Source organism: Coturnix japonica, chromosome 1 (assembly GCF_054131305.1).
Source record: "Coturnix japonica strain WE chromosome 1, WE-NBRP24, whole genome shotgun sequence".
Classification (NCBI taxonomy): domain Eukaryota; kingdom Metazoa; phylum Chordata; class Aves; order Galliformes; family Phasianidae; genus Coturnix; species Coturnix japonica.
Window position 1 is genome coordinate 161,115,291 of NC_140663.1, and position 23,713 is coordinate 161,139,003.

The following is a 23,713-nucleotide window of genomic DNA, read 5'->3' on the forward strand; positions in this document are numbered from 1 at the left end:
GGCAGTAGGTGACGGGCAGTAGGTGTCGGCAGCCCGGCCCGGCTCTGCGTGCTGTGTTCAGCCTCGGGGCCGTCATGGAGCACATCCGCACTACCAAGGTACCGCGGGGTGACGGTGCTGTTAAAGCCGGGATGGTTGCTTATGGGGTGGGGGTGTGGGGTGTGCTTGGGCCCATCGTGTCCCAGCCTCGCCGGGCCCCTCCAGTCTGTTTTAAAATGATGGGTTTTAGGGCTAAAATGTGTCTTTTATTATAATATTTAAGTCTGGCCACTGCACTAGGTGCCCTACAAGGTCAGTGCATGTGTAGGCATGATTTGGACTCCATTCTGACTGCTGGGAGATTAACGTGCTTTTCCTAATTGAAGTGGTAATGAGTCTTTGAATGATACAGCGTATTTTTATCTCATTATTTGATATAAGGTGATTCTTCAGTGTCTTCAGTACAGGGCATCAGAGAGAATTTTAGCTTTCCTTTCTGTACTAATTCATTTCCAACATTGAAACACTTTATTTTTTGTCTTTAATCTGTAACTCCCAGTCCTAACGAGCTGTGTGGTTATTCTCTTTCAAGGGAATTGGGTTATGTTATCAAGGTATCTGATTATGTGTATCTGTATCACTGGCTTGTTAGTGCTGGTTACAGCCAGCATGTTACTTCTACCTCCTTAAGTGAACCTTGTTAGCAGATGTGCTAAAACTCCATAGCTGTCTTCAGGATTTTGTGGCTCCATTCTCTTCAAAACTGAACAACAGATTTATAGTTAAAAAATACATATATGTAAATAAAGGCATGTCCCTGAAGCAGGTGTGCGCTTGTTGAGCCGAGTACCCATTAGAGCTGGCTGTGTGGGGTTTTACTGAGCATATCATCTATGGAGGCTGGATCTAAAATACACTTAATCTATCTGTAAGCAAAGTACATCTAGAAATTGGCCATCAGAGTTGGAAGGCTTTAAGGAGTTGGAGTGCTGATGCTGTCCTCATATCACAGAATCACAGAATTGTAGGGGTTGGAAGGGACCTCTAGAGATCATCGAGTCCAACCCCCCTGCCAAAGCAGGCTCCCTACACCACGTCGCACAGGTCGGCGTCCAGGTGGGTCTTGAATATCTCCAGAGAAGGAGACTCCACCACCTCCCTGGGCAGCCTGTTCCAGTGCTCCGATAGAGCTAAGGAATAACTGTTCTGTTACATGAAGAGTTTCTATGCACTCGTCAGTTTGCTGGGAGCGCAGTGCAGATCTGCTGATAATAATTTTCCACGTTTGCACTCTGCTATATTGATCACGGTGCTCTGTTTCTGAGCACTGGTACATTGCTGATTGCAGCATAACATATTTTGAGTTACAGATATATGCAACTTCCTTCCCCCTCTCCTTCCTCCCCCCCCCTCCCCCCTCCCTTTATTTTGCCTTCCAAAGCTCGAATATTGTAGTAGCAGGGGCTGTGAGCTGATGCTTGCATTCCATGCATCCTCTTGGATGCATTACATGGCTTTGGACTTCAAATTGGTGCTAATGAGCCAGTGCTGCCAAGAAATACAGGAATGCACAGAGATAAGCCATTCATTGTGCTCCTTTCTGGAATCATGTAATGGTTGCCTCAAACAAAGCAAATGGAGCCACTAAAGTTCCAGGCACCAGATAAGATGAAGGGTATTTGAAGTTTGCTTTGCAACAATGCCGATGGAATGTCAGCAGAAGAAATGTGTCCTTGGAAGCTTCAAACTCGAAGTCTCTTCACTTCAAATTCAAGCATGGTCCCTGCCTTTCTGGGAGATATTTTTCTATTTCTAACATAATGTTTGCATTATAACTTATTTTACCTATGAGGAAAAGTTGTTGTAATTAAAGCCTCTAAAGTTGGGAATGATATAAACAGTAGTAGAAAAGCAAGGAGCATTATTTTTAAAGCTGTGATGAGGATGCAGCCAGCCATGTGGAGAAGATATATCTGAGTATATATATGAGGTATATCTGGGGTGAGCTGTTCATACAGTACTGATATGTGAGCAACAGAAAATGGTTAATGTGTGAGACTGCTCCCATAAAATACAGCAGTCCATGTGAATAACCATAAATAAATAACCCGAGCAGCTAAATATTAAGTTCTGCTTTCTGCCATGTTTTTCTTACAGGTAGAACACGTGAAATTACTGGATAGGTTCAGCACCAGCAATAAGTCTCTGACAGGAACTCTGTACCTTACAGCAACTCATCTGCTATTCATAGATGCAAACCAGAGAGAGACTTGGGTAAGGATAACAATTGCCTGTGGCTCAGAAGTGTGTTTTTGGGTGTATTGGTTCTTCCTGAACATTGACTCTGTTTACTAAAACATTCATCTAAGTTTAATTATTCCCCACACTCTCCTTGTTCATGATATCTTAGTAACTTAATAACCCAGATTGTACACTTGCATGACACTTTTGCAGCTGAAATCATATGATGCTGAAAACAATTACTGTGTTCCAAAGTTGCTGTTGTTTCTTCTCTATAACCTTCACTTGTATTCCTGACCAAATGTGGTGGTGTTTATTTTTTAACATCTGACTTGCACCAAAGTTCACAGTGTATGGGAGATTGTAGGTAACTTGAGCTTTAGGTTTAAGGCTTCTATATTACTTTTATCATACCAGATCCTGCCTGGCTTAAATGAGACAGCAAAATCTAATGAGTTAGTTTTGGTCCTGTGCGCTTTTTCAGAGGGTTGTTCATCTTTAGGATGAAAGAATTCTGAGGGGACTGCAGCTCCTTGGTGACTGTGACCATCACTGCACGGGCAAAGTGCAATAATTCCCAATAGTTTCTCTTCCCTGTTCCCTGGTGGCACGTGTGTGCATCAAGTTCTGGCTTCCACTGTAGCACAGCTACCCGAGTTCATTGCCCTCCAGTCTGTGCTTCTCCAGGACAAAACCTCATTTCCCTGGGCATGCTTTGCAGTTTTTTATGTAGGTGGAATTTCACAGAATCACAGAATGACCTGGGTTGGAAGGGACCTCAAGGATCATGAAGCTCCAACCCCCCTGCCTGGCAGGGCCACCAAGCTTCCCCATTTACTAGATCAGGTTGCCCAGGGCCCCATCCAACCTGGTCTTGAACACCTCCAAGGACGGGGCATCCACAACCTCCCTGGGCAGCCTGTTCCAGGGCCTAACCACTCTCCTAGTGAAGAACTTCCCCCTAACATCCAACCTAAATCTTCCCTCTTTTAACTTAAAACCATTTCCCCTAGTCCTGCTATTGTCAGCCCTTTCCAAGAGTTTACTCTCCTCCTGGATATAGGTTCCCTTCAGGTATTGAAAGGCTGCAATGAGGTCACCCTGCAGCCTTCTTTTCTCCAGGCTGAACAAGCCCAACTCCCTCAGCCTGTCCTCATAGGGGAGGTGCTCCAGCTCCCTGATCATCTTCATGTTCATTTCTAACACTTAAGCACATAGCCTGATTATCTGGTGTTTTCAAGCAACAAAAAACTTTTTCAGTGTTATATTCTTGGATCCAGTGTACAATTTTGTATGGTGTTGCTATTAATTGTTATCATTTGATGTGCAAGGAGATGTTGGAGAGAGCTTCAGAAGCCTTGTTTGTGTCTGCTTGTGCACTGCTCTAAAGGTCTTACTTCAGGGATATTAAACCTGTACTTGGAATAAAGCATTTATGCGATGATAGTGCAACTATCAAGTGTAATCATAGTAATGTCTCTCTTTATAAATGCATAATTGGCAGCATAGTTTAGAGATAACTAATTCTGATCAATATTTATGAGGAGGAGATGATTGCTCTGGTGAAGTAATTGAAATGCTGTTGAGAACATCTTGTTCAGATGAGGTAATGTATCTGTGGCTTTCTTCCCAGGACTGAGCAGTTGTTACTTTCTCATGCATTTCCCAGACTTTCCGTGGGTTTAGCACAGATATACATTGCTGGGACAGTCTTTTGCAAAAGTAGTTGAAAGTCACTTGATTAAGACTGTCATGTCTACAAAAACACAATGGATAATAGTACGGGAGGGGTTTCTGTTATCCCTGTGGGTGATTTGAAGTTGTACTCTTGGCTTGAATGTTAGAAAGCTGATGTAAGTACATGACTGATGCACAAAATATTATATTTTAACTGCACTGACAGGCAAACAATGCTAAGTACTCTAATCCTAACATTTTCACTGTCTTCCGTATGTTGTTACTTCCTCTCATTTATTTCACAGTTCTGTGAAGCACAAGGAAGCATGTTCCTTTAGACCTCTTAAAGAAAAAGAATAATATACAAAAGAGGTCAAACATCTTGTATCCAATTAGGCAGGGTCCAAATAGGTAGGGTTCAGTTAGCAGGGCTATAGAAATTACCCCCGTGGAGTTCTAGTTCTTGATTTCTACCTTTAGAAGGACTTGTGTTATGTCTTTGTTTGGCTTGTTTTTGTATTTTAATCATAGAATCATAGAATTACCCAGGTTGGAAAAGACCTTGAAGATCATTAAGTCCAACCACAGCCTAACCAGTACCCTAACTCTAAAAACCCTCTGCTAAATCATATCCCTGAGCACCACATCCAAACAGCTCTTAAACACATCCAGGGATGGTGATTCAACCACCTCCCTGGGCAGCCTATTCCAGTACCTAACTACCCTTTCTGTAAAGAAGTTCTTCCTAATATCCAACCTAAACTTGCCCTGGCGCAACTTGAGGCCATAAGTTTAATCTCTCCTATCTCTCAAGTTTAATCTCTCCTATCTCTGATCTTGAATATAGTGTGCTGTTCTCATTTTTCACCAGCATGCTTAACACTGTGAGTTCTTGTATGCCCTAGATATTACATCATCACATTGCTGCAGTGGAAAAGCTTCCCTTGACTACTTCTGGCTGCCCCCTTGTAATCCAGTGTAAGAACTTCAGAGTAGTCCACTTCGTTGTTCCCAGAGAGAGAGATTGTCACGACATCTATAACTCCTTACTGCAGCTGTCAAGAACAGGTGAGACTTTCTAACTGCAGAAAACTTTGTGATTTATGCCTGGGTAATAAGTTGGTGAGAAAAATTCCATCTGTGGGTTTATGTGTGTTTTTATTTATTTATTTATTTTTAGAAATGTGCATTAAAAAAGTTTGATATGTAAAAAAAATGTTATTAATGAATGTTATTATAAATTATATTATTATAAATGTTACTAATCTGTACACAGGCTCAGAAACTTGTGTCGTCTGGTGTTTGTAGCTCTCTGGTGTCCAAGAGAATGCAATATTCCTGTAGATTCTGCATTTCACATGTTATCATTAATTATGAATATAAATACATATAGTCTGTTTAAACTGATGTGTTCATAGATTGAATGTTACTGGACAAGTACTAGTGTTACTGATTTAATGCAATGGAAAAAAATGAAAATCTGAAGTTTTGATGCTAAAATAACTCTGTCAATTTAGCTGTAATAGCGAGTCCTGTCAGGAAGGTTAGAACTGAATGGGCTTTAAGGTCCCTTCCAACCCAGATCATTCTTTGACTCTTCTTCAACTCAAGCTTTGTCAACCTTTTTTTACCCCTCCGTTTTTGGGGACAGCTCATTACACAATCTTATTTTTCTTCACCTTTTAGCAAAATATGAAGAGCTGTATGCCTTCTCCTATAATCCAAAGCAAAATAAATCTGAGCAAGTCAAAGGCTGGCAGCTTATTGATCTAGCAGAAGAATATAAGAGAATGGGAGTGCCAAACGATTACTGGCAGTTGTCGGACGCAAATCGTGATTATAAGGTAAGGGTTGTAGTGGAGAAAATATTCTGCTCTGTGCCTGTTTATTGCTTTATTCTCTGGCTGTGGTCCAACAGAAGGCACTGTAATACTATGAATTCACTTGGCTTGCAGTGCAAGCAAAGAACTTCCAGGTGGAAAGAGTTAACTCCTTCATCAGTCATCAATCTCACTATTGTCTAACTCAAGTTGATTTTAAAAGGGCTCACTCAGAGTATGTGTGCATGGATACATGTGTTCTTTGGAATTGAGTAGACCTAATTGCTTGAAGCCCAGGCTCAGTGATTCAGGTGCTCTGTAGTTTTGCTCTCCTCTGAAAGGGATTCTACTTTAGGATCTGCAGTGCTGGATGTGGTAGATGATGGCTCTGGTGCTACAGGTGCCTCCCAGAATAGATTTTGTCTGTCTTTGTGGTCTGCAACTTCAAAAAAATGACGGGAATGGCTTTGATATCTTATTTGGAACACATTCTTAACAGTTCTACCAAAGAATTGAATTCTTAAGGTGAATGCTGATATAGCAGTGTATTTTAGCAGTTATTGGTTCTCAATTTGACCTCAAATTATACCTTTTTGTCTATATTTTCTCTTCGGAGATACTTGCGTGTATGTAGAGAACTATGTTGGAGTTTTCTTTTAACTGCTCTCAAAGCTGGGTGCAAAAAAACTAGTGTAGGATTTTGTAGCTAGTTACAGATCTGTGCATTGTGCTTATATATATTTGTGTGTATATATTTTATATATATGTAAAATAAATAAATATGTTTCAAATACACCTCTATCTTTCAGATCTGTGAAACTTATCCTAGAGAACTTTATGTTCCCAGAACTGCAAGCAAACCCATAATTGTTGGTAGCTCCAAGTTCCGAAGCAAAGGAAGATTCCCAGTGTTGTCCTATTATCATAAAGATAAAAAGGTATGGTCTGTTTTCTTAATGTAGGTGGTCTGAAAAGTATTTCTCAACACTTGCTGATAGTTTAGAGTAAGAAAGCAAGTAAGTACTCTGACTTGAATTAGAACAATATAATTCATGATAACCTTAAGTGGGGTCAACATTAGTAGTTAATACATAAGCATCTAACAAGATGCTTAATTAAGCTAAGCCAGTTTAACAGAAATCCTTCAGTAATCAGGTGAATCTGTTAAAGCTTTCAGAAACTGAACATAAGACCAACTGATTTTGTCAAGTTCTTGATACACTGAAAGTAAAGTTTGTTATGTCAGAATGGGCAAGGGGGAAGAAAATAATTCCAAATAATATAATTTATCCAGTAAGGAGTAGTTTGCAAAGAGAAAAGTGAGCTCGGGAGTGAAAAGTAAGATTTTTACAGGGCTGAGTAGACAGTGAAGCAACTTCTGCCTGCCTCTAGATAAGTGTATCATTGAAGGGAGAGCAGGATTGTCACCTTGGTGAGCTGAAGAATTTTTGAACAATAAATATTGAGTTAGTGGATACATTTGAAGGTGATTATTAATTGGAAAACTTGCCTCACAAGGGTAATAGATTGTCAAAAGGGACGTGGTAAAAGCTACATTAGGCTGTACCATATACTTACAACAATAAAATCATACACGAAACAGTAAAACTAGCTGTAATTTTTCATATCAAGAGAAATTTGCTTTATTAAGGTACCAAAGTGCTTCTTTCTAATTTTTTTAGCCTCTACTTTTTGAATTTTTGCAGTTAAAATTCACTATGTAAACTGGTACCTTGCCCCCATGGATAGGCCTGGAAACAATGTTTTGATAAAACTTTAGGTTTAAATTGTAGGCTTTATCTGCTTTAAAATCTGCAGGTTAAAATAGCTATCAGTGTGGCTGTCTGTCAAATAAAATTATTTAGATTGTTTAGTCTTCTTAAACTTACGGGAAGTGTTTTTAAATACTGATATTAAACTGATGTTAACCTGTTATTTGTTTTCTATTGTAGGCTGCAATTTGCAGATGCAGCCAACCTCTCTCAGGCTTCAGTGCCAGGTGCCTGGAAGATGAGCACATGTTGCAAGCAATCAGTAAAGCAAATCCTTCAAATCGTTTCATGTATGTTATGGACACCAGGCCAAAGGTACGTAGGTCTACAGACTAGCCTCTCTTCCTGCATGTTAGAAGAATGCTGAGATTACTCTTAATCTCTCCAAGTTACACATTAAACATGACTGTGTTAGCTGTTCCTTAAAGATGAGATCCAAGCTGTTTTAACAGCTAGGAATGACATTTTGGGGGGGTTTATTGCTGGGGGGAACAGAGGAGAGAACAGGAAAATCACAAATGCATTGTTCAGATGTGTCAGCTTTGAATGTAGACTTTACTTTCCATGTATTATGCCTTTTCTTATAGCTGAACGTTTAACAAGCTTTTAGTCTTCTAGACATGATTCATAGTATGTGCTCTTGTGTGTTTTCTGCCCAGTGTCTTCCACTGAAACTGCATGATTTTAGTTCCTAATTATCAACTTGAATGCTGATTTTCAGTATTTTGATTTTGTTGTTCTTAGCTTAATGCAATGGCAAACAGAGCTGCTGGGAAGGGCTATGAAAACGAAGACAACTACTCTAACATTAGGTTCCAGTTTGTTGGAATTGAAAATATTCATGTAATGAGATCCAGCTTACAAAAACTTCTGGAAGGTATGTTCTAACTGTAATATAATAGTGCTTATGAAAATAAAGTAAGTGTTCTGACAAACTTAATAACAGTCTAAACTGTATTGAGATTGCAGCATTTTATCCAAGCTTCACATTTAGCACCAGCTGACTGTTTCGTTCTGGTAGTGAACTACCTTAAACCTTACTGTTAAACTGTAAACCCAGTGGTTTCGTTTTGAAGAAAGAAATGAGTGGCACCTATGTTGAGTGAACTTAGTTGCTATGTTGGGTTTATGGGAAAGACCTCTCTTTTCCAGTTATACATATGTATATACATACAGGCATGTGAAGATATATATATATATATAGAGAGAGAGAGAGAGAGAGAGAGAAATAGTTTGCATACGTACGTGCATCTTTGTTTATAGAACATTAATTGTTCAAGGGGCACTGACTTGTGCAGAACTCAGAATATCTGTGTGGTTTGTCCAAAACTTGAACTCTTCGTCTTGGCAAACCACTCCTATGCTTGTAGATGCATCTTGCAGAATGTTTGATAGAAGAGGGTGAGGGAAGGAACCAAGTGACCCAGTTCATCACAGTATGGTGAAAGCAGTGAGGCAGAAATCTATGTTTGTGATATTTTTCTAATTAGTTTCCTTAATGTTTTACTAAGGTAAACAGCTGAAAACAAATCTAAGACGCTTGGTGGAATACTAATGCTGTAATTAGAGTACAGAGGCAGAAGTGAGACTTACAAGTGTGACTAATAGTGTGTATGTATAAGCACTTGCCTTCTAGAATTATCCTTATGGTTCCAGGCGTGGGGAAAGCTTCTGCTTGTCGTAGTGAAGATGTTCTGGCTATGATGATTACAAAATTTTACAGGCCAGTGGTGTGGTCTTGCTTCATTTTTGTTGAGCCTGTATCTACTGTTAACCTATTTCTCAGGCATTCTATGTGAAATAATACTTGAGCTTTGATTATGTATTTTTGGTGGTTATTCCTGCATATCCTTTATTGAAGGGAAAGATGAGCAATGTGAGCCTGAACTTCAATTGTTTGGAAGTATGAGGTCATCTTTATTTCTATTGTGAATCTCTTCAGTTCCAGAGAACTAGCTCATAAATGTTGGTTTATTTTAAGGTACTGCTTCTGCATAATGAAATGACACACGAGTGCATGCCTTACAGTAACGTTTTAGATTCTGTTTCTGCTTGATGTAGCATCCTACCAACAGATCCTTACAGCGTATTTTTCTTTAATAATACGTTTCCTTAAGGATGGCATATCTTTTGCATTTGAACTTGTGTGGAGAATTGGTTTATGTAAATTGAACAACAACCACCAAAATATCTCAACAGTTCTGCAGTTGTTCTCTAATTCAGGTTTTGGGGTAAATGGAAGCAGTTGTTCCATCTCTGTTCTGCTGGTCTGTGAGTAGATGTTTTCCAGTTTGTCATCACAGCTTCCTCCATTTGTACTTGTTGCCAAACAGACCTTGCAGTAAGAGTTTGCTTGCTAAATCACTTTGCTTTTGAACATTGCTATCGTTGTCCCTTCAGACTTTCTTTGAGATACACTGGATCTGAAGGTTAGGATTGTTAAACTGAGGTGCCTTTAGATTTTAGAAAGCCCTACATAGCAGCAGTAAGACAAATGATTGGAAATCTATGATCTCTTGGATTGTTTTATTGATCTGAATCCATTAAACTCTACTTTTTACATAGGAGCAGTAAAGGCAAAACTCTTCCTGGCAGGTTTTTGTTGCTGGTGTTTGTACCAAGTTCCAAGCCAGAGAGTATTAATCTGAACTGTGCCGTGAATCTTTTCATCTAAGTCTTGTTGACTTTCAGGGATATCTTTTAGCAGCTTACTTCTTTGGATAGGGAAGTTTAAAACCTGAAGCTGTTTAAGGTGACAAAGTAGCTGTCCTGTATTTCCTCTACGCTTTAAACTTCTGTTCTTACTGTGAAGATGCTGTTACTGGTTACCTCTTGGGATACTGGAAAGGGGAAGAGAAGAGAATGGAATTATGTCTTCCAGGGAAAACATGAAATATGCATCTTTAGTGGCAGGAAGGACTTTGAAAACTTAGAGAGGCATGCAGTAAGTAACCTCGTATATCTCTGCAGAAATACGGTGTTAGTAAGGTGATCAGGAAGGAAAGTCTGTGAGAAAGCTTTGTAACTTTGAATGAGGGAAGTACTGTTTAACTTCTGTGTTTGGGCTTTCTTCTAGATATGCAGAACTGAATGTTCTCTAATCAACAGTGTGATACCAATGACCCTATTCTTTCAAATCTTCCTAACTGGGACTGTACTCGGTTTTATTTATAACAAACAACTGTTCTTCCTTCAGCATGTTTCTGATCCTAAGTTCTTTGTCTGCCTGACTTCCTTCATAATCTAATGAAAGGGCTGAGATGCGTATTCCATTTGCAAGCAAAAATAAGACAGGATCTTTAGCAACATCATTCTCTAATGGAGCATGTTAGGGGGCTTTTCAGTCTGTTCTTCTGATTCAGCTGCTGCTTTAAAGGTCCTGTATACAGTGGAACAAAGCTTTTCTAAAACAGTGTGGACGAATGTGTAATGGAACAACATTGTCCTTTGGGCCCATGTGCGTGCAGGGCATGTCTTTATGATGGGTTCCCCATAGCCAACATTATCTTAAAGAATAGTTATGGTGAAGTAGCTAAACTACTTAATGGTGCCAAAAACAGTCTTTTACTTTTGGGAAACTTAAAGGAGTGGAAATGATTGTTTAGCACAAAGGTGTTAATGCAGTTTCTTTGATTCACCCTTAGTAGTATAATATGTCTGTGTTAATTCACAAAAATAGGAAATTAATTAGTGGTTCTTTGCATATGTTTTTTTATTTTTGCCTTGAGTTATGAAATGATAGAAGTTGAGAAACAGAAGATACTGAAGTATTTCTTCCAAGCTGAAAATGCTGATCAAAAGCTGGTTTTGACAAAAATATCTGGGTGAAAGCAAACTGAGGGCTGGGGGCCTGTTTATTTTGTCACTAACAGTTTAGGCTTTAAGCCTTAAGCTGCAGAATGTAGGTGTGAAGTCATGAATAATGCCTGTAGGTATTGCCTTCTCTATCTGGTCTGCGCCTCTTGCTGCTATACTGTAGCAGCTTGACTTTAATTTGAGTTCTTCACTTCTCCCTCAGTTGGTCTTACTGCTGTGGGATCAAAGTGCACTGTGGGAGAATGGTGAACATCGTTTGGTTCTGTAGTACGTAAGTTCTGAAGGCAGACAATATTTGCATGGTTTTTAATTCATCACCTTCTCCTTGTATTGCACTCACTTTGTTCTTGGCAGAGCTGAGAGGGTGATGAAGCACATTCTGACTGCTTGAAACTGTATCTGTTTTTTTTTTGGCTGCAGTTACTTTGTTAGTTCTAGTAATAATTTGTAAGTATTTCTGGGATGCTCTTTGGAGTTTATATCCCTTTTCTTGATAGGATAATGGTTATAGCTCCCTGCTGGGGGTAACCAACGTATTTACTTTGGATGGTCTGTCAGATCTATGTGAAGATCTTAGTCTCATCACTTGTCATTGCTCATAGTTCTGTGGAGTAGAGTTTTGGATGAAAAGCATACTTTGTACTGTCTTTCTCTTAATCATTTGAGTGTGGTGGTTTCCTAAAAGAGATGTCAAATCAGCTTAGAACATAGAAAAATAATCCTATACTGCTGGATGCACTCTTTCCATTGCAGGATGAGCTGCAACTGCTTACAGCTTTCTCATCTCTTGTTTTCTTTCAGTCAGTGGCACAAAGGGTTTGTCTGTCAATGACTTCTTGTCTGGTTTGGAGAATTCTGGATGGCTGCGTCATATCAAAGCTGTGTTGGATGCTGCTGTCTTCCTAGTCAAGGTACTTTTTATGCTGCTTTTGTTTCAGGGCAGGTTGACATGCTATAATATTGTGTAAAATGTAAAGCTCTGCAAATACAATTTCTTTTCTTCACAGAGAGGGAATGACTTGAAATAGCTTTATTTCTGTGAATGTCCTGGGTTGAAAAGGACCTCAAAAATCATTTAGTTTTAACCCCCCTGCTATGTGCAGGGTCACCAACCACCAGACCAGGCTGCCCAGAACCACACCCAGCCTGGCCTTGAATGCCTCCAGGGATGGGGCATCCACAACCTCCTTGGGCAACATGTTCCAATGCATCACCACCCTCTGTGTGAAAAAATTCCTCCTAACATCTAACCTAAACCTCCCCTGTCTCAGTTTAAGGCCATTCCCCCTTGTTTTATCACTGACCACCCTTGTAAACAGTCATTACCCCTCCTGTTTATGTGCTCCCTTCAAGAATTGGAAGGGTACAATGAGGTCTCCCTAAAGCTTTCTCCAAGCTAAAAACTCCCAGTTGTCTTTGCCAGGCACCTCTGACATGGAGGGCTTGATGTGAAGGGGGGGAAAACAAAAAAACAGGCTCTTTTTTCCTATGTGAAGTAGCAAAAGATACCTTAATTAAAAGTGGATGCCTCTCCTAAAGATGAGATGATCCTGACCTATTTGGTGTAACAGGATTTAAATTCTTAGCCGAAGCTGCTGACTGCTTCCTGGTCCTTAACTCTTTGTTTTAGAACTGCCTGCTATGTAATGCATAGTGAACTTCTTTCTTGATGTTCATTGTGAGGATCTTTCTAGTTTTGTAAGGGGTGGAAAGAGAAATGGGAACAGCTGTAGAAGCTCCTGTTACCTTTATTGGGGAAGATGGTAGATTTCTTTTCTTTAATAGGGAGTTTGTTGCAGTTGAGTGCAGAGATCCCTATATTTCTGGTAGCAGCTAATAACTTGTCCCATAATATTTTTCTTGCAGTGTGAAATAAAATAGACAATGCCACGAGTTTGGGATAAATATAGCTTTTATGTGTATTTGCTAAGTTGTGTCTGAACAGTGCAAACAGCAGAGCATTCACCAAGGAAACAAATGTTTTGCAGGCAATAGCAGTTGAGAGCGCCAGTGTGTTAGTGCACTGCTCAGATGGCTGGGATAGGACATCCCAGGTTTGTTCTCTTGGAGCTCTCTTGCTGGATTCCTATTACAGAACAATCAAGGGGTTCATGGTAAGGAAGCTGTTGTAATGTTGAATTGTTGTGAATCAAAGGATGTAAAATGTTTGTGTAGAAGTGAGCAGCGTAACCAAAATGGTGTTTGTTTTTTCTGATTCCAAATATGAAATCACATTTGCTGAGTTTGTGTTAGAAATAGTTTACAGTGTGGAAGCACTGTGCATTTAAAATGCTATGAGGCTGAAATACAAATAGCAAATTGTTTTAGGCACCATGTGGAAATGTAATAACTGCCTCTTTGATCTAGAATAACAAAAAGCTTACCTATGAATACAAGGACTCTGAAATGCTTATGAGATAGATTAAGTCCTAGCAGCTACATGCTTTCATTATTTGTCCCTAATCAGTATCACTAAAATCTGAATGACATCCATTCATGTCCATCATGCAGCAGCATAGAGACCTGAACATATTTTAGCAACCTAAAGTACTTCATCCTCCTCATGAATGAAGGATTTTAGTGTGGTTATTTAAAATTTCAGAGTAGGAAGATCAGCTGTGTCCTTGACATGGTTTGGTGTCATGAAACACTTCAGTTAACGTGCAAATTGCATTCCCTGTATTCATTACAAACTAACTGCCACAAATAACACAAGCCGCAAAAGCTACAGTGAGGAGGAATTGGTGATAAACTACTCGTTAGTTTAGATAGTGAGAATGTCAATGATCTTGAAGGACCTCATCTAATCATTTATTTTGTCTTTAGTCCTCACGTTTGATTAGAAGTTTTGGGAAACCTTCTGCAGTGAGCAATCAGTCCTCTGCTCTGTTTAGTGCTTGATATTACAACTGAAGTGATAAAACAAGCTAGTGGTGATGGTAGCAGTTTTACTGCTATAGAATGTTAAGATGAAATTGTAGTAGCAGGAGAGCAATACTAAACTTTTCATACACAACAGTTAATTTTGTGTAAATTGATAATTCATTTATGTGACTCCATTTTGGTGTGACACTGTGCAGTATTCGTGTGCTAAAAGCGTGTCTGTTTTAACAGCAGGTTTCTGATTGTCAGCCTGTTCAGCTCTTATTACTAATTTTAGGAATATGACTTGCACATCTCATGTAAGAAAGCAAAAAATCTTCCAGGAAATGAAGGAACTACAGAGTGATGCACAATTGCTCCCACTGTAGTTAAGTTGAGTCAGATTTCAAATACGGTACACTGATAACCTGTGAGGTTAATTCTGTAGGTACAAGAATTAGTAACATTTTGCACTAGATGTTTTATTGTGTTTATTTTTTCTACCTTCTAGGTCTTGATAGAGAAAGACTGGATTTCTTTCGGGCACAAGTTCTCTGACAGGTAGTTTGCTCTTCCAATGTAGTGAAATGTATACAATGAACCGAGTGACAGATATTACAAAAAAGAGCGATGGCATTTTGCTTTAATACTTGGGCATCTGTATAAAGAAAAAAAGGAGAAAACTGCTTGTGCATGTTAAACTACTGTATTGTTGCTGGAAAATGTGTATTGAGAAAGCGATTTTCAGTAGACATTGCACTTCATGTATTGTTATTTAATTAAATACCTGTGGAGTAGCTGTTTTATTGCAGGCATAAGTCACTATTGCCTTGCTCTTAGATTCTTGGATTAAAATGTACCTTTACTTGTGATGATGAAATAACTCACTTTTTTAGAAGTTGTGTGTGATCAGGGCAAGTTAAAAACAGTTCTTCATATCATTGGGTGTTGAATTGTCCCAGTTCTCAAAGGGTCTTCAATCTCCAAATGGAAAGTTGTGTCAAAATAATGTGCTTCAGCTAAAATAAAAATAGTTGTTCTCAATTGCAGACTTAAAGCAGTGTGTCTGTTCCTGTTCCAGGTGCTGTCAGTTGGATGGTGATCCAAAGGAGATCTCACCGGTGTTCACTCAGTTTTTAGAGAGTGTGTGGAATCTGACCGAGCAGTTCCCACAAGCCTTTGAGTACAATGAGGCTTTCCTCCTTCAGATCCACGAACACGTCCACTCGTGCCAGTTTGGGAACTTCCTTGGAAACTGCCAAAAAGAACGAGAAGAACTGAAGTAAGGAGATGAAGTAATGCGTTGTGTCTGCTTGTTTGGCGGACTAAGAACTTCTGTGAATCTTCTCTATTGTGCTCTAAGTTGCCAGGAGAGACAGCGACATTGAAGTGCATTGAAGAACAGCAGTGCTTTTCATGCTTTTGCATGCTGAGTGCTTTTTTTTGTATGTAACTGTGGGAGAAAATCCCTTGCTCACCTTTTGTAGGGGAAGCCAAGGCATCTTTCTCCCTCCCTTTTTCTGAAAATGGGTATTCTGAAGTTGAAAGCATCACCTCATTGCTTCCCCTAGTCTGTTTTCAGGCAACTTCAGAATTGTTTGCCTTTCTGACTGACGATTATTACTCTTGGAAGTAATGATACGATGTCTCAATGCTTCCAGTTGGAAAACTTCTGGGAAGTTTTCAACCTCATTTCTTTCTTTTATTTTTTCATTTATTGCAATGAGGAAAGACTTGCATAGCACTATTTCTTCTATAACTGATATTTTTGTTCAACATTAGCATATGACAGGAATAAGCCCTATTATAAATTTTGAATTAAAATACTTTTAATTCCTTTTACTTACTTACTTGAAGAATAATCAAAGATGGATTTACTGTGTTGAATAGCTTCTGCTTTTTACTTTTAGTCAGTGTCTTGCTTTGATCTCTTGTTGCCTTAAGGTTAAAAGAGAAGACATATTCCCTGTGGCCTTTCCTTCTAGATGAACAAAAGAAATACCAGAATCCTCTGTATAATCCAAGTTTTTCTCCAAATCTAACTCTCTTGGAGCCTAATACTGTGTCATTCAATTTCAAGTAAGTTAGAACTACATACCATACTTTTCTTCAGTGTTATTTATATTACACATAGTTATTAACTGTCTGCTGCATGCAGGTTTTGGAGAAATATGTACCATCAGTTTGACCGAAGCATGCATCCCAGGCAGTCTGTGTATGATCTTATCATGGGCATGAGTCAACAAAATAAACAACTGGAGGAAGACATTAAACAACTGGAAGCTGTAAGTATTACAAAATTAATGTATTTACTTGTGATGTGTTCTTCAAATACATGTATAAAGTCTGTACTAATGATGCTACCTTTTATATGAATGTTATTGTTCTGTGTCCCATTACTTACTCTACATAGTGTTAAATTCACCTTTCACTGTATGCTTCTATGCTTTTAAATACATTATATCGTCCTTTGGTAAGGCAAACTAAATTGTAAAACTGCTTCTACTACCTGGAGATTGTGTAGTATAGGTTAAATCTGTGGAACTTACCTTAGGTGACAGGCACTCATCATAGCTGCAAACTGTGGTGCTAAAGTAAATAGGCTAAAAATGTTTTATTTCAGCTGTAGCTATGCAAACAGGAGGCCCAAATCATTGTCCTTTTTTCCTTAGCTTCATATGCAGATGCACAGAACTTTAAGTCACCTTAAATATGGGATATATGCATTGGATTTACTCTTGTCTGCAAGTAAGCATTACACAGAGACAGGTTTCTGTGACTGCTGGTCTGCTACAGTAAAGAGTCAGGCCATCTCACCTGATGCTGCTGTGGATTAATGAGTGGCGTATAACTGATGCTGTCATATGCCAGTTAAGGTGCTAAACTCCCATATAATTTCTCTTAAACTCAAAAACTTTTCTAATGTACGTGCAGTGGAATTGTCAGGTCACAACCTGAACCAATGGTTGAGCACCAGGTGAAAAAGTGTGGCTAACCCAGGGAGCTCAAGTGCAAGCAACGCACCTGGGTGACTGGAAGGAGTGGACCCTGGGTCTGCTCCTCCTCACCCTCATTGAAGTGTTGCAGCTGAGGGAGCAGGATCTTTCTGGATAGAGATAGCATTCCTCTCAAACCATCACCAGTTGTCAGAAGGGGGTTGAGCATTTTTGTTTCTTTTCAACCTTGTTGCTCCATAGTGCTTGTGTCCCAGAAGGCACTGTTTGTTATTGCTGTCTTCTGCTGCACAGTGCAAAATAAGGGCTGTATTTCCTTTGGTTGCTAGAAATTATATCACTTAACTCCTGCTTATTTTGGGGTTTTTTGAGGGGGAATGTTTTTATGTAACTGTTTGTACCCTAATATAATGAATTCAGGACTCTTAAAATTAACTCTATTTCAAGTCTAGGTTGTCTATTTTAGATGTGTTATATAAATGATGGATGAAAGTGAAAAGTTAAGATGAAGCAGGATGCAAATTAAGGAAGGTGAAAATTCAGAACGGAGACTTTGTTTTTCTAGAACCTTGTTGGAAGGTGTGGACTTCACAAGGGCATTTCTCACCTGAATGAATTTAAAATATTGTCATAGACGTTCCTGCTGCTGTCTCCATCTTCAAAGAAGTTAGTGTTAAAGACAGTGAAGTCTTTTGGATTCAGTGTAGGTTGTAATGGAACATGAAAGTATCAACAAGAAGATAAAAAGAACTATTTCAAACTCTCAGTGATGAGTGAGACAGTCTGAATTTAAAAAAACCCAAACACCATAGCCAGATCTTCCCTCTTGTCTTGCTCTGTGCTTTCAGAGCAGGTCTTTTCCTACCTGCTTTCTAGTCAAGTCTTGTAGGATGTTTTTAGGAAGGATGGAAGAGCTTATTACACTGCTTTTTCACTCTGTAAGAGGCTCCTTTGCTGCAGGCTCCCTGCTTCCTGTTAGTATTGAGGCCTCTGTCTGCACTCCAAGATGTATTCCTGTCCTAATAGCAATGAGACAAGGGATGAGCCTGGAAGTATTTCTCCTTCACTGTGAACTAACAAGCAACTTTGTCTCTTCTGCTCAGCTGCTGTTTGTAAGCATACGATGCTTGTAGCATCTATTGTAAACCAGGAAAATGTTGGTTTACCCATTACCTAGTTACATATCTAGTCCAGGGTATATAATAAAGGGGTCTGCAGATGTTGAGTTGGTGAACAAAAGTGCATTCATCAACATTCAAGCCAGAATGTCATCAGTGTATCAGTGGTGCTTACTGTTAGTAACTGTTCTCTATTTCAGAAAATAAAGCAGAAGAGTGGGCATTCAGATGTAGTCCTTCTGAAGGAACATCAGCAGTCTGCTCATCCTGCACCGGTGATGCTGAAAACCCCTCCGTGCTTCAAGAAGGACCAGCCTCTGATTCCTTTGAATGATGCTGTAAGAACTATAGAGGGCAGCAACACAGCAGACAATCGCTACAGTGAATTCATGGAAGAGCTTTCGAAAGCTGAGCCTGCTATTGTCAGCTTGGAGTACGGAGTGGCCAGGATGACCTGTTGAAATCTGGCACAGAGCTCCTCTGTCGTTTTTGAGGATGGGTCTGTGCTGCATGACCAACATATGATTTGTATATTGTCAAATTCTGTTGATGTAGACTAGAACAGCATGCTAGTTGTCAGGTGTTTGCTGTTCTTTATATGCATATATATATATAAAAAAAGTGTAGTTGCCTCTGTTTCTTTTAAAATGCACTTGGTAAGTAGTGACTAAAAATCAAGGAGTGGTTGATACGTCTTTGGACTGAAGTCAGACTGCACTAAATTGAATTGGTAACCTTGCTTTATCCAGCATAGGAAAACACAGGTGGACTGTCACAAATTGATTTTCTGTGGGCAAAAAAAACTTGAACTTTCTATTTTGGGAACTGAAGTGTGTGTGTGTGTACATCACATATGGCAAAATTATGTATATTCTTGCTAAATGTCACCCAGTACTATTATTCACTATATTAAGTGCCATGGAAAAGCATAACGTATTTCAGATCAGAAATTGTTGGCCTTAAACCTGTCAGATCAGTGATTCCGGTGTCTGTGACCACTGCAGTTTGTAACCTGACTCTGTGTATGCTGTATTTGCTCTAAGTGTTCTCTCCTTAAAACAGGATTGGACATAGGGAATGAAGCATGCCTAAGCTGGCGTAGCCTTTCAGCAAATTGCTTTATGAATGTTAACTTACTACTGAAGATTGTTCTTTCTCCCAGCTCCTCTATTGTGTAAAACATAGATTGGCCTGATATCCTTCTCTTGCAGCTCAGTAGGTTGAGCATAATTGAAGCTACAGGTCATGTATTTGATCTTGAATGTTTTGATCCGTGGCAAGTACTTAAATGTAGAAGAAAGAGTAAAACGTGTCAGGAAAAAACTTGGCCAATATCTGAATGGAACTGGACTATTCGGGTTGTTTAACTGTGTGCAGTGCAGTTGTCCAAGTTCTGAGATGGAAGCGGAAATCTTGGAAGTGTAGTCAATTAACATGGCTCCCAAGTACAAAAAAGCTGCTGTTTGTGTGTCTGAAGCTTGTGAGAAACTGAGTGCCTCGTTCTAAACTTTCTTTAAGTGAAAACTTGAGTTATTAGGCTCCCTCTTACCCTGTGAAAACCTGTCCAAGCTTAAAAATGCACAGGAACTTCAGTATAGTCTGGAGATACAGAGTTAGGCAACCTTCATCTAGCAGAATATAGTGAACTTCCTGACATGTTAGAGCATGTAAGAGGAAAAAGAAAATTAAAGGAAAATCTACCGTATGTAAACTTAATTCTGTCTGGGGCCTTTTGGTAAGGGAGGAGGTTTCTGTCAGTTTCTATCTCGTGACTGGTTTTCTGAGCAGGTAACTGAACAGAGAAGTACAACGTCAGTGCCCGGATCTGTAGTGGATGTACAGAAGGATATTTCAGGCATTAAGATCCCTGCATTAATCCTGCTGGTTGTTTATCTTTTGGATTTAAATCCTTTTTAGTGATATGTGAGAATGAGTTTATTCTCCTCATAATCCCTGCAGCCTCTTTTATTAAAATTACGTGAGATAATTGGCAGTTGTCCCCTTGGCACCAGATTAGATGCAGGACTCTGTTAATAGGGCTGGTATAGGTGGCGATTGAATTGCACTTGTGAAGTATGGGTGAAATTGAACTCTAAGCTCTGTATTTGGTGAGTATAAGTCACTGTTTCTCTATTTTATTTTCTAAACGCCTATAAATGTAAATAAAGGTTCATAAGTCTTTTTATTCTCAGCGAGATGGTCGTATTTAAACTACATTAACCATGTTTTGATGTTTTGTTTTCACTGCGGGTTTTGATTTTCACATTTGCACGGTGGTGCCTTACGGGGTTACAGCAAGAGGTTTCTGTGCCTTGTTAGTTGTTGTCTGCCCTTCACCTTCTGTATCAACTCGATTCTCTCCGGTTTTCCTTTGAACAAAATCCTGTATATCAAGCTCGTGTTGTATCACACTAGTGGAACAAACGTCACTGACAATATAGGCAATGTTATCAATTTGTAACTGTTTAATATTTAGCGCTCTGATGTGCCATGTACATTTTTTCATATTTATTGTTTAGAGTTTATGGACTCAAAAGATTATATTAAGCTTTTTTGCAAATACTGGTGTATGTGGTTTTTACTTTAAGAACCATCCGAATATACCCCTGTATAGAAGGCCTTTATAAAGATGTACTTTCAGTTCTGTTTAAAGGGATCTTATTTCATTGGAAGAGGTCACTTACAGAAAACAGTTGGGATGCCTTTTTGTTTTATATAAAAATCAAGATGGTAGATGTTAAGTTAGCCTTAAAATGCGTAAAACCTGTTTCTTCATTTAAAAACAAACAAAAAAAGCCCAACAACAAACAGTACTTCCTGGTTCAAAGTATCTTGCTGCAGTAGTATGTGGTAGTTACGTAAGGTGGTTGGGTAGAACAGCAGAAGGTCCTGCAGAGAGGCAGCTGTCTGTTCTCCTTTGCTGTCTAGGCTCAAGCCAAAACTACCTTAAAGCGCATGGGACCTGTGGTGAGGTAAATAGATGGCAGCAAAGCGAGCTCCAGCACAGAGCTTGGCAGGATGGCGGGGACTCAGCAGGGCTGCGCTGTGTGCTTTGAGTCAGCTGAATGGCTGTGGCAGGAACCTTCCGAGAGGAGAAGGGATTTTGATTCATAGTGAAGTGGGTGAGTTTGTCTTCATCACAGACGTCTTGTTTCAGGAGCAGTTGCGGTATCAAGAAGGGGCCCAGCACAGCTCAGAACTATTTGCAGTGGTGTCTCTACCTTCATAGCTGCTTCACTGACCAGGTGGGAATATGATGGTCCAGACAGAATTTGCTATGGTTGATTCTGCTTCATTGGCTGCAAGAATTTGGCACCTGTTGATTCTGTGCTTCAGTATGAGAAGGTCACGGTAAAGTCAGCTTAGTTTTTATTTATTTAAGCTTTTTTCTCTCTCTAATCAGAGCACTGTTGAGGAGAAATTGCACCTTTTGGCTGACAAGCTGGTGGTCTCACCTGAGCAACCAAAACTGTTTTTATGTTATATTTGAGGTGACTTAAAATACTGATGTTGCTGGTACAGAAAGAGTTGGGGTTATTTTTAGGTGGCTCCATGTTGTCATGATGTCTTCTTTCAATACAAGTTTAAATATCCAACTGTTCTGTTTTGTAGGACAGCTGCCAAATCAACGGACTAAGAAATTAATTCAGCAATGCTGCACTGAGCCTGTGCCTTTTCCACACGCCCCATTACTAGTGACCTAAATCAAGGGCAAACGCCTGAAGTCTTGAGCTCAAATGGGGAAGTGATCCTTCCATAAAACTGCACATCTCTATCTTATGTGGAACATATGTCCTAAAATAACATCCGATAGGATAAAAGCTATTGTGAATCGAGCTGCAACAGTTTTGTGTGTTTCTTACTCACTGCAGAAGGCCTTTCAGAAAATGGGGGTGTTTCTCTGTAGCTGCTGTTGTCTGAAGGCCATTTATTAAACAGTGATACTCAGCTGAGCTCTGGGAACTTGCTGCTCCTGGTCTGGTAAACTAACACAATGAATATGTGCTGTTGTTGGAGTCCCTGAGCTCCCTTACAAAAGAGGGGAAGTGGGGCTGGCGTAACTTGATTTGACTACTAACCTCTTGAGGAAATTTACTAAGGCACTTAAGTTCTGGGTTAAAATAGCACAGGACCCATGCTATTAGCATCTCTCTTTGAAGTCCTGCCCTGTTGTTGAACAAGTGTAGCTACTGTGAGGGCCTCACATAAGAGCCATTGCTGCTTTCTATTTGGTTTAAAGGTGACCCAATTTCAAGCTTGATCGCTCTTCCCTGCTGGTAGTTGATTCAGCCTTTGGTCAGAACCCAAAGCTTGCTCTTAAGACTCAGTACTTAGTAGCTGATGGTTCTAAGCCTGTAGCTGGTTGTAGATGGTAGTCATGAAACCTTAGATTAGATCTATGGGAGCAGAGCTGTTCCGATGGCCAGCAGCACTGGGTGCATGAAGGGGAAGGTCGGGGCCGTGCTTCTTGGGCAGTTTCCAGGTTCAGATGGATTAATAAAAGCTATTCTGGTGAACACAACCAAGTAGTTCTGTGCTGCCATCAAACAACAGAAGAGGATATGCATCTATTGGTTTTCTTCTTAAACTTCTAGCTTCTAGTAGTTAATGGCCTGATGGCAACTTTGAAATGGGAGTGTAGCATTTTATTTAATCTTGTTTATAATTTAACTCTTCGGGTTATAATCAAGTGAGGCTTATAATCAAGTGGACTTACAGGCTGTAGTGTCTTTCCTGTCTTACTGGTGACATTGGTGCATGCATATCTCGTGCTTTGTGTCTCTGCATATCTCTGGCAATTAGGCAGCCTTTGTGAAGTGCTTCCTGGGCTGCCCGCAGCACTGCTCCTTCATACGTTCATATTTCTTCATTCCTCCTTCATTATGTTTGCACCCACTCACAATGGTTTGCTCACTTCCTCTTGCTCTTCAATCTTACCATTTATCCTTGCAAGCTGTTGGCGAAGCCCCTTGGCAAACATCTTTCTGTCAAAGAAAACAGGTTTGTATTTCTGGCTCTCAGGGATTTGTAGCCCTAAACTGGCAAACTTGAGAAATACTCCTTGTTTTCCCTTCCAGGCCTTCTGAGTGCCTCCCAACTTCCACGGTCAGTTCACTTACAGCATTTTAACTTCAGACCTGGCCATTAGAAAAGCCATTTAAATGCTGGCTGTGGCAAGGGAAGGAAAACTCTTCATTGTGATGTGTCTGGAAGGACCAGCTGTCCTAACGACTGCTTATTGCTCTGCAGAAGTGACTTATCTGTGTGCTGGGATGATGCTTGATATTCATGGAGAAACAACAGTAAATGGAATTGTGTAAAGAGTATTATTTGTATGTGTTTTGAAAACCCATAAAGCTTAAAATAAAATGATCTTAGTATTGCCAATCTAATGGAGCATTAAGCAATCCCTTTATAATAATGGTGCGTAAACTTTGAATCTGTTGAATAGAAGTTAATTTTAGTGGGTGAAA

The 23,713-nt window shown here is 39.6% G+C and overlaps 1 protein-coding gene and 1 long non-coding RNA gene across 6 annotated transcripts; both read left to right on the forward strand.

The window, feature by feature from the left end:
- On the forward strand, positions 1-20,799 carry MTMR6 (myotubularin related protein 6). 3 transcript variants are annotated; one of them, XM_015852101.3, is made up of 14 exons: positions 1-98; positions 2,137-2,253; positions 4,803-4,965; positions 5,584-5,741; positions 6,527-6,655; positions 7,670-7,804; positions 8,234-8,366; positions 12,107-12,216; positions 13,294-13,419; positions 14,679-14,728; positions 15,249-15,449; positions 16,112-16,246; positions 16,326-16,452; positions 18,440-20,799. In XM_015852101.3, exons 1-14 carry the CDS (start codon positions 75-77, stop codon positions 18,698-18,700), a joined length of 1,869 nt encoding a protein of 622 aa, XP_015707587.1. In that variant the 5' UTR covers positions 1-74; the 3' UTR covers positions 18,701-20,799. The 3 variants fall into 3 exon arrangements, with proteins under 3 accessions (XP_015707587.1, XP_085392497.1, XP_085392496.1); XM_085536371.1 differs by lacking the exon at positions 16,112-16,246; XM_085536370.1 differs by lacking the exons at positions 1-98; positions 2,137-2,253 and adding an exon at positions 3,673-3,826.
- A 393-nt stretch (positions 20,800-21,192) lies between these two features.
- LOC146762818 (uncharacterized) lies at positions 21,193-22,075 on the forward strand. Of its 3 annotated transcripts, none has more exons than XR_014942185.1 (2): positions 21,193-21,361; positions 21,852-22,075. It is a non-coding gene; the product is annotated as an uncharacterized LOC146762818 (long non-coding RNA). The 3 variants fall into 3 exon arrangements; XR_014942186.1 differs by lacking the exon at positions 21,193-21,361 and adding an exon at positions 21,390-21,484; XR_014942187.1 differs by lacking the exon at positions 21,193-21,361 and adding an exon at positions 21,461-21,590.
- Positions 22,076-23,713: the final 1,638 nt, after the last annotated feature.